Raw genomic sequence first — 11622 nt, 5'->3', positions numbered from 1 at the left:
TGTGTGAAATGGACAGACAGAATAAGAAACGAAGGTGTGTTAGAAAGAGTGGGTGAAGACAGAATGATGCTGAAACTGATCAGGAAGAAAGAAAGGAATTGGTTGGGTCACTGACTGATGAGAAATTGCCTTCTGTAGGATGCACTGGAAGGAATGGTGAACGGAAGAAGAGTTCGGAGCAGAAGAAGATATCAGATGATAGAATACGTTAAGAAATATGGATCATAGAGGAGACAAAGAGCAAGGCAGAAAATAGGAAAGATTGGAGAATAGTGGGTTTGCATTGCATTAAAGCAATAAGAAAGGTTAAATGTCCGTTGCATGTTACAAAAGAGTAGCTTAGTATTGCAATTGCTGTATTTTTCACATTACATTTTTATTACATAGTTCACAGTCGAACACAAAGTATATTATCAAGAGTATAAAGCCTTGGTTTTTCTGAACCTACGCATGCGAGTTGCGAGGTGTGAGGCCCGCAACGCACAAATCCGGACTACACGAGAGATAGTGAGTGGTTTCTATAGTTGCGAGGTGCGCAGGCCTCGCATCTCGCAGCTATAGAAATTACTCACTATCTCTCGTGTAGTCCGGATTTGTGAGTCGGTTCAGAAAAAACCAAGGCTTAAGTCATATTTGGACGGAGTTACGCAATAAGAGACCAACCGACAAAAACATGTTTTCAAGATATTCACCACTGAAGTAAATCGAGTTATTTATTAAATAGTTTATGCAAGGAGTATTGTAACATTCATACTGTAAAAAAAAGCACAAATAATAATAAAAGAGACTGACCAATTTTTAATAACTGACCAGCAGTTGATTTAATATTGCGAGCAAAATAAACCAATACATTTTGTGCAATAAACAAATTTCGCTTATGAATGGCAGCAGAGTGCAGATATCGCATTCATGATTTTGTCTGAGTTAAATAATCCAGCCTAGAACAGATTTATACCAATATCTCAATTTGTTTCAAACTGTCCCTTGATCTATTGCTGCGGATCTCCATCCATTTAATGTCAGATTTGAATTAAAATTTTGTTACATGTGGCGTATCATGTGTGATGAAGGAGCATACTGTTGATAGGGATGCAATAGGAACATATGATGTTGAAGTCTGCGACTTATTTTAAGATAAAGTTGTTTTCCGCCGCTGTTTACTAGCAATTAAAAGGAGGAATTCAATCATTTTACACAGAAAAAATCTTTTTCTTATTTTAGCACAAACCTCAGTATAAAATTAAAAAGAAAGTTATTTTAATTTACAGTAAGGTTCAGGTGTACTGAAACAATTCCAATAATTGAAAAAAGTTGTTAGAAATAATGTTTCAGAACTTGAAAATAACGGACAGTAGAGAAGTTCTTAGAAACAAAGAAACGTTTCTATTTTCGTGAATGAATATATTTTATCCTCTATTTAAACAATGGAAATTAAAAGTATTATAACGTAGGTTTTACATTAAAATATTCATAACTCAGCTTAGCCCAATTGATGATTTTCAAAAATAAAATAGGCTACAACTCATTTAACATAATGTTTGCACTTTATAATTCAATTTATTTCCCTGTGACAGCATAATTTTGAATATTATAATCTGCTTATTATGCAACAATTTTTACGAGATTGTTACTAATGCAATTTAGGAAGAGTATTATAAAACAAAGCTTGTGGGAAGAAAATAATACGTTGACATTGCATAAGTAATTCATAGCCTATGTGTATAGAACTAGAAATACGGCCAAACATTCATTAATGCAAAAATTAAATTTCACAAACTCGGGTTTTCGAAACAGTATTCTTTGTTAACGTGGATTCGAATCGTTTTTTTTTTTCATTCTCATCGTGAACATAGCAGAAAAATCGTTGATATTTTTTAGTAATTTTGACAATATATCTTATCAGAATAATAATTAATGTAATAATACATTTTTAAGTGACTAAAATTAGTTGAAATATCTATGAAATAATTGTTTCCTTTCTCTGAGAACATACCATTTTACAACAATTTTCTTCAGCTAAATCCCAAATATATCTAGTCTCAAAGGAATATCTGCGTTAGAATGTGAAATGAAATATTTATATGTAAATAGTAAGAGAGCATTATATAAAATGAAAAAGAATACATTCTGTCAGACGGCATTTAATTTAATAATGCAATAATTAAAATGTAACAAAACGATTACTTGCAACTCTAATCCAAAGGAAAGATTTTGAAAAGCGCATTGTAATTCAAAACAAAAACAATCGTCTCATTTTAAGTCTATTCTTTATACTTTATTAAATACATTATACCTTGAGCATCAGTCAAATGTGTCTTTTTTCGATTCCCACTCTTTTCTTACCATATCGGCAGCTTTTTCGCCTATCATTATTGTTGGAGCGTTAAGGTTACCGCTAACTATAGTTGGCATTATAGAAGCATCAGCAACCCTCAGTCCTTTCACGCCATACACCTTCAGTTCTGGGCTCACAACGGCTGTGGGATCAGATTCTGGACCCATCTTACATGTTCCAGAAGGGTGATAAAGAGTAGTTGCCAAATGCCTAAGGGCACATTCCCAATAGGCTCTCGTGTTTATCTCCAGGGCGTCACAGTTCTTTATATATAATTTTCTTTGAGTTCCTTGTTTCGACTTCATCTCATTAGTTTCTATGAATTTCAGGTAAAAATCTATGCCTTGTAGAAGTGAGTCAATATCTTTATTATTATGATCCGATAAATATCCCGGATATATTCTGGGGTGCTGAAAAGGATCTGATGACTTGAGAAGGATTCTACCTCTACTCTCCGGTCGCATAATTGCAGGAGCAGCAATAAGAAGATCGGCTTGTTGAATCAACGCGTGCATAGAAGTAGTTGTGTTGTTATCAAATCCAAATGCATGTGATAAAAAACTTGTCGATTCTGTATCATTAGCATTTAGTACCAAAAAGTAAAATTGTAAGTCTGGTCTGTCATCAGATGTAGAAATGTTAGTTTTTATAAATCCAGTTATATCTGCGATGTTCGTCAAAATACCGGATCTTTTTGTCAAAAAATCGTAATATGTATCCAGTTTATTAGGTGATTGACTGATTCGTGAATCTTTAATGTTGAAAACCAATCCAAGAAATATAAGATGGTCTTGTAAATTTTTACCTACACACAAGTTTTGAACAATAGGATTGATCCCCTTTTCTTCTAAGTGATCCTTTGGTCCTATTCCTGACAGCATTAATATCTGAGGGGAATTTATTGCCCCGGCAGATAAAATTATTTCTCTCCTTGATTTAACAGTATAAATATGGCCATTGTTGTGTTGAAATTCGACCCCGTAAGCGGTTTTCGTTGTTTCGTTAATAAGTAACCTAGTAACATGAACATGTTTAACAACATGAAGATTATCATTATCTTTCACAGGACTGAGAAAGGCCTTGGCTGTGTTGCATCTTGCGCCATCCCTCAGAGTGCCGAAAACTTCTGCGAAACCTAACTGACGGTCCTCATTAATGTCATCCAACCATTCGTATCCCATTTCGATAACTGCCCTTTGAAACGATTCTTTATAATGACTGAAATGTGGTCTCTCTACTGTTAAGGGTCCTCCTTTCGCGTGATATGAAATGTTACCACGACTTTGAAGTAGTGGTTCATAAGTCATGTCTTCTGATTTCTTAAAGAAAGGCAAAATTTCGTCGAAGCCCCAACCATAATTTCCATCTTGTGCCCACTTATCATAATCGCCCTTCATTCCCCTAACATACACCATGTAGTTGATAACACTACTTCCTCCCAAAACTTTACCTCGTGGCCAATTACAACGCTTATCTCGAAATCCCTGACACATGCCTTGTTGAGGTTCAGTACGATACTGCCAGTCGATTTCTGTGTTCTGTAAGTAAAACCAAAGACCTGGAACATCTGAGGAGGGTGTAGGGTCTCCTCCAGCCTCTAAAAGCAGGATTTTCCATTTGTTCATCTCGCTGAGTCGGCTGGCCACCACGGAACCGGCTGAACCTCCACCTACGACAACGAAGTCGTATTCAGGTAGCAGTTGGCTTCTGGCGTCTTTTGGATAGTCTTCAGGATTTCCCAGTTGCTGTTGAGTGTTGATAAGTGTTGAGATGAGACCGACAAACAGAAGACCGCTGACACTGCTTCCTCCGGGAGTTGCAGATGAATTCATGAAGCAGTATGCTTCCATAATTATCTGAATATGATATGAAATAGAAAACAATATTAAGTAGCTGGGACCCGTGATGTTCCATTTTGAAACGTATGTTCTATCATTTCTAAATGGAATGTTCAACCATAGAATTGAGTGTATAATTTAGAGTTACTGAATGAAGTTGTTTTCCTTGTTAGGAGGGAGAGAGGGACCTGAGGTCTATTGTACACCCCACTATATGGGATTACTTGCGTGCCCACCGACCAAACCACTTGACCCCCTTATTATTCCATAGTTTGAAGTTATTATTATTATTATTATTATTATTATTATTATTATTATTATTATTATTATTATTATACATCATCAACACCATTAACATTAGATTTGTCGTTATTAACATCGAATTGAAAGTAGATTCCTAACTAGGAAACTACAGGAAGGAATGCAAAATTTTGTTCTAACAGGATAATTTCTTTCTATTTCTGTGTAAACATTATGCGTTTTCTAAAACATGAGTTGATTTTCATTTGTTTACGTCGCAGAAATATATCATAATTCTGATTCTTCGTCGTCCTCGTCGTCATCGTCATCGTCATCGTCATTGTCATCATCATCATCATCATCATCTCAAAAGATTGTTCTAAAATATCTTCAGTTTCCAAATGCAATTTAATTATAGGTATATTCGTAGTGGATGTAATTGCTTGTAATGGTGTTGTTTTCTTCTTTCCTTATATGGATATGTTCTTGCCACTTTTTCTCTAATCTATAGATTTTAATTAAGTATTAAAACTATTAAATTCTTCACGAATATTTCAATGCTTTGGAAGCTAGTATATTCTGCGTACGTACATATACATACGTACATTCAGCGTCAGATCATAAAGACATCTATTTAACTAGTTATATCCTTTACGCCATCCTGTAGTATCCAACATTCTGATTATTACGTGAGATGATAAGAACAAGAACAGCTAAAGCCCTAGAAAAGTAATATCATCATTATTTATTTACTATTTAAAGGTTGCACATATTGGACATTGTTCTAGTTTTTTTTTTTATTTAATAGAAAGTTCAAATAAATGTGTGGTGCAATCTGAGTAACTACGAATTAAACAGGCATATATATATATACATATATATATGTATATGTGTGTGTGTTTTTTAATACAATTTTGCTATCTTTTCCTTCCTTTTCGAGATAAAAATGTTTTATACGAAACATTTCATAGCATGTTTTTGAAAGCCATTGATTGAATTTCCAATAAGCTCAGCCAATTTAAGAGAGCAGTGTACTATGATAATAAATGATTGAAAGAATTTCAGTTTTGTCCTTCAAATGTGCAGATATTTGATCAGCACAAAAGTAACTTTTCGTTCTGCAGAGGAATTTTACAATGTTATATTTATTCGGATCATATTTGTGTACATTTGAAGGACAAAACTTCCTTCAATAATTTTTTGTCATAATACTCTGCTCTTTTAAATTGATTGAGGATATTGGGAATTAAATCAATGAATTTCCCAAAACACGCTATGAAATGTTTCACATAAAACCATTTTTTCTCGAAAAGGAAGGAAAAACGAGAAAAATGTTATTAAACTTTTTTCTGTGAAATATCTCAAAGAATTAAAAAAAAATTACGGTTCATTTAACGACGCTCGCAACTGCAGAGGTTATATCGTGTCGTCGGTGTGCCGGAATTTTTGTCCCGCAGGAGTTATTTTACATATCAGTAAATCTACTGATATGAGACTGTCGCATTTAAACACACTTAAATGCCATCGGCCTCGGCCGGGATGGAACCCGCAACCTCGAGCATAGAAAGCCAGCGCTATACCGACTGCGCTACCGACGGCGACTCTCGAGGAATAACCACTTAAAATTAGTGACATTACTTATAGTTCATTCTGTATAAGATATGTATGGCAAATTATTACACAATAGAAACTTCGTTTTCAGAAAAAAAAAAGTTAAGTGAAACTTTTCATTTACAGAAATATTAATGACAATAACTACCGTCCTAAGTACGCGTAGATATACGTAGAAATGGAGAACCACCAAACTATTTCAAAATAATACAGCAAATCTGGGAGCCCAAATATGTTTAATTTATGTCTACAGATCAAGAAGGAAACGATCTTTAAATAGACGTTTCATTTACAGGTGATGGAGAACCACATGTAAAAATAAAGTCAATCTCATTACAGGCCAAATCGGCCCAGAGCGTGGCGAGAGGTTAAGGCTCCCACCTTTACAATCGGCATTTAATAGCAGTAGGGATATCAGTCCTACGTGCCCGCCGCCGGGGCCAAAGTGAGCTGGAAGGTTTAGACCAATGGAAAAATCCATGACCCCATTAGAAAACGAACCCGTGACCTTCAGGCTTACAGCGTTACGCCTTATAGCCTCAGACTCACATCTGTACAGACAATCGGCATTAATGGCAGAAGGGAAGTCAATCCTATGTGTCCTCCGCTTTTACCCCCAAGAAAATACCTCTGGTGCTCATTTCTGTTGGAGACTGAGTAAACCCGAGGACGGGCGTCGCTCGACTGCGTCCTGTGGTCAAGTGTGATCTTTCTCCTGACAAAACCCGTAGCCTGATTGCGCCCAGCAATTCTTAATCGCAAAATAAGACATGTCCGGTTGCGTCCCAGTTCATTTAGCGTTAAGCAGGGTGCACCACGGGGAGACGAATTGGATTGCACCCCAAAAATGTTAGTAGTTATTCGTTTGCACGTTAGCTCGTCATTGCATTGCCGACACTAAATTATCATATCACTTTACAATTTTAAAACTCGCTACTGCATTGGTAATATTAAATTATCATATAATTTTAGGATGATGTTTATATTAGATAATTTTTACGAAATCGAACTTTCCAATTTTATTTTTTGTGAACTGTTCAATATTCATCTCCGTGAATTTAAAAACTGTTATCCTCGCATGCCGCAGTCTAAGTGATATGCGGGCAGAGATGGTTATAGAATTTGGGTATCACTTTGAAATGTTTTTAGTATTTTTCAAAAATATAAATACGTATATCTGGATGAGTAAAGAAGAAAAAATTATTTAATCTTGAATGGAAGCTTTCACAGGCATTAGTCGTTCGTACACTACTACTTGTCATTTACGTCCACATTTCTGGAGGCAACTGAACAGATAAAAATATCCCAACTAGGCACTCAACCGGTCTACGTACTTTTTTAATTTCAAAATATCAGAGACGTAACCAGGCTATGTACTTTTCAAAAATCAAAATATTAGGGACGCAACTTGGCTATAAAAAAGGGCTCGGACATGACCACGGGACGCAATCGGGAAACTCCGTCAGGACGATAGTGCGACAGAGATGATTAAATCAGTGGAGAAAATTTATGACACCATCGAAAATGAACCCGTGACCTTACTGCTTGCACAACTGCACCTTAACCGCGACGTTACCGGTGATTACAACCCACATCTGAAATGATAGCATCCACTCACAAACTCTTCCTTAGGAAACTCCTACTTTCCGGGGTAGTATTAAAGTTTATGGACTAGTATGAAATTGATTGTCGCGCTGTCAAGTTGTCTATCTTACTCTGTAGTCTACTAGCTGACTGCAATATATCAGCTACTTAGCTTTTTGGTATTATATTATAGGCCTACTAATGTGCCAGTTTACTTCTTGACGTTTAGTGTTTAATTAGCTCTTAAAACATGATACATCTAAAGGCCGGTTCACAATAAACCGGAAACGGAAACGACAACGAGAACGGAAATATTGTTAAAATAAATGTATTTAAATATTAGCATTCACAATTAACTAATAACAATTTAAATACTCGTACATTAATTTTAACAATATTTCCGTTCACGGTTTATTGTGTACCAGCCTTTACTTCATTTCAATATATTTCAATGATATCACTTTCTGAAATTATGGAGGGTGGTAAATCGACCAAGTCTGGTTTTTCGTATCCAACATGGGGGTATTCGCCATTACTAATTCGTAGTAACAAGTTAGCAAAGTCATATTTGATCTCGAGATATTTCAGTTTAAGTAAAAGGTAAACAGATCTGGCAACTATTTCAATTTATAGATTGTTACCCAAAGTTGAATTTTGATGGTACACAATCTAGTTATTGAAAAGTGTCGTTAAATTAAGACAATACCAAATACCACGGGTATTTACAATACATTGAATATTGTTACTGTTTTTCATTTTGTTACACAGTGATGAATTATTGTATGTCACCAGGAGAAAGTATGATAGTAGTTAATTAAAAAGTAAACTATGTAGGCCTATACATACACATAGTTGAACTATAATATTCATACAAAATACGCGCTATATACAAATTGTGTAAGTTTATTTTCTGAAACTCGAATGTTCTAATTACTTGAAATAGGTTTATTTGAAACTCATTTAAAGCCTATTTATTTGTTGAGAGAGTGAATATATCCCATTATACACATGCGTGATAAATATCTTTAATTTATAATCCGCCCCTGCACAGCTGTTTTGCACTGCAGAGTTGGCGGTAGTATTTCGTGAGCAAGACTCGCACCCCGCTCCTACACGAAGCGTTCAGTTGTCCGGCCCTGCTATAGAAGAGTATTGTAATAAATAAAATGTAATGAACATATACATTTTAATATTAGATAGAAGAATGTGTGAAGTCGAAAGTAAAGGTGGCGTTAGTGAGGGCGTAGCATAACGAAGGAGAAAACATTAAAGAACTATAATGCCCTGGAAGATCTAAAGCAGCAGTCATCAGCAGAGTGTACTCTCGGGCTAGAGTCTCTTACCTGTGCGTAAGAGAAGCACGCTAGGGCAACCGTGGCTGCTGGCGGGTATGCAGTATTCCAGTGATAGCGTTCCGTTCGTGCCAGAAATTATGTCAGCCATAATAGTTTAATGATGCACACACTGTTCGCATATGCATTACAATAAGCATATTTTATGTAATTAATAAATACTCAGCATGTTCATTTATAATGTCAATAACCTAAAAATATAGGGGTTCAGTGAAAGAAGTGGCTAAGTCACAAATCCTGATATGTAGAATATCTTATTATTTCACTGGGATTTTTACCTTTCATCTAAGCCCAAGGCTAAATAATGTGAACGATTAGAACCGGAGATACGAGTAGGTAGATCTGAGGAACTAGTACAAACGATTTTTCGAAAATTTCGTAACTTAATATCTGCCGAAATTAGAGTTCTAGAAAAATATACACTGATCAAATTTATTTTAGAGTTAAAAGTGACCGAAAATAAAGAATAAAAAATTGGAGATAGCAATATGAAATCTATTGGCTTGAAGTGAAGTGGCTCTTGTGCTAGGCCAGGAAAATTAAAGATGATAATAATAATAATAATAATAATAATAATAATAATAATAAAAATAATAATAATCATAATCATAATTAATAACAATAAATATAAAAACTATTATAATATTATTTTCATTCTTCTGAATTTCAAAATATGTCATACTATTATTTACGTAATATAAATATTTGTATTAAATTTCAAAACTCACGGTTAACTCCAAATTTTAAGCAACGGAAAGATTTCGAAAACAAAACTGAAATCACCGCGATGATCTCTATGAGAATCCACAGTTCTAACAGACAAAAGTTTAGTCATTCTGCATATGGAAGACAGCCAGACGAAAATATGATTTGTTTAACTAGCCGTAACACGGAAACTAGTAAAGATTCTGAATAGCAATAACTTTTAAAACTAATTTTCATTTTTTCTAAACATTTCTCTCACTTTGACTCCATCTAGAGTGAAAAATACAAAAGTTTGCCGCTTACCAACTTTTGAGGGTGTCAATGTCTATTTTGAATAGGCCACTTCGAAGTTAGTATTTTTTTCCAAGAAAGGTTTTGATTTCGTATTTTTTATATGCTTCCCTTAGACATTTATGTATAAATCCTAAAAATTACAGCGCGATTGATTGACTATCATAGGAGCTACGACATGATAATGTTTAACGGTGCTGCAAATAATGTCCCCTTCTACAGCTACTGATCGCCTGCACAACTACGAATGCTTCTCCCTCTCCCTTCTGCACCACGGAGAATATTCCGATAATATCCTTACACGGTACCCATTTCAGCGACTGCTGGCGACCACTGACCTAAGGCATGAAATATTGAGAGTATTACGGACTTTACTTAGAAATTAAATTAATTTCTTGTCAGGACGCACTCCAAAAAATATTGTTCCAAAACCGACATTATTTATGAGACAGTATCTACAATTTAGATGCGACGCCATATGATAATATAAAGATTTAATGCAAAAGTTACAGAATTTTAAATAATTTATGCTATAGTACTTTCAAATGATTATTAAGAAGAAAAGTGAGTCTTGATCCGAAGAAATGTAACTTTTCGCCCTGAAAAGAAATTTTAAAATGTTACATTTGTTGGAATCAAATTTCTGGACATTTAAAGGACAAAACTGAAATTCTTTCAATAATGTATTATCGTAATACACTGTTCTCTTAAACTGACTAAGCATATTGAGATTTAATTTATGACTTCCCCAAAACACGATATGAAATGTAACATATAAAATAATTTTTATCTCAGAGAGAAAGCAAAAACGAGCAAAATAAAATTGTATTACACTTCTTTGTTTGAAATATCTCAAGAAATAACCTCCTGAAATTAATGATATTAATTACGGCTCACTCTTTATAAATATTTTTTTCAGTTATTCCTAAATAAGTTTTAAAAATTAAGTACTTTAACTTATAAGAAAGGGATATTGTAAGTTTTTTTAATAATATTTTTTTCGGAATGGGTGGAATAACAGAAAATAATAATTATCATATTTTAAACAGAACTGCATTATATTTCACTATAAATACTAGAACAATGAGAAGTCTTGTTGTAGAAGAGCTGCAAAAATTTAAGAATTTAAAGCGTTTATGAAACTAATAATGCCACTCACCACCTCCCTCGGCAGGAACTTAATTCTCAGTCTGATGAATTTCAGCAACAATTACTCAAGTCGCCGAGCATAAAACGCTATGACCCACAGCTCACCGCCAGGGAAGTTATCTTGAACTACAGTATTAAACATTCCTATGCGAGCGGTATATGAACTTCGTGTGTATTTTCATTATCATACGTTTTATGGGATGCAACGTGACCGGAAGGAATAATCATTTTCGCTCTATTTCTGGAGTGACATAGCTTTAAAACCGCAGCGCACCATTAAAGCAGATGTCTGAAAATACTTGCATCGTTCACCGACGACAGGAGCTGTCTTGATACAACTTTCTAAGGCGGAAAATCCCCTTCTCACTCTTTATAAACTTTACAGTCATAAAAACGGAAATTCGTAATAAAAGAGAGCATTCAGTTACTTTTCAGAATAACAGCGCCCCATAAAATCCAATACTTCAACAAGTACTTTACAAGGTAGTTGTAGTGAGAGTAGGGATTGACATATTTA

General features: G+C 34.7%; 1 protein-coding gene across 2 annotated transcripts; it reads right to left on the bottom strand.

The window, feature by feature from the left end:
- Positions 1–343: 343 nt before the first annotated feature.
- LOC138697972 (glucose dehydrogenase [FAD, quinone]-like) lies at positions 344–11228 on the bottom strand. 2 transcript variants are annotated; one of them, XM_069823598.1, is made up of 2 exons: positions 11116–11228; positions 344–4191 (listed from the first exon to the last, which is right to left on the bottom strand). In XM_069823598.1, the coding sequence occupies exon 2, from the start codon at positions 4183–4185 to the stop codon at positions 2302–2304; it is 1884 nt and encodes a 627-aa protein (XP_069679699.1). In that variant the 5' UTR covers positions 4186–4191; positions 11116–11228; the 3' UTR covers positions 344–2301. The 2 variants fall into 2 exon arrangements, with proteins under 2 accessions (XP_069679699.1, XP_069679701.1); XM_069823600.1 differs by having other exon boundaries at positions 11119–11219.
- Between the last annotated feature and the right edge of the window lie 394 nt (positions 11229–11622).

The sequence above is a fragment of the Periplaneta americana genome, chromosome 4 (genome assembly GCF_040183065.1).
Source record: "Periplaneta americana isolate PAMFEO1 chromosome 4, P.americana_PAMFEO1_priV1, whole genome shotgun sequence".
NCBI classification, from domain to species: Eukaryota; Metazoa; Arthropoda; class Insecta; order Blattodea; family Blattidae; genus Periplaneta; species Periplaneta americana.
Note: the sequence above shows the minus strand (reverse complement) of the source record. Positions and strands in the feature narration are given on the sequence as shown.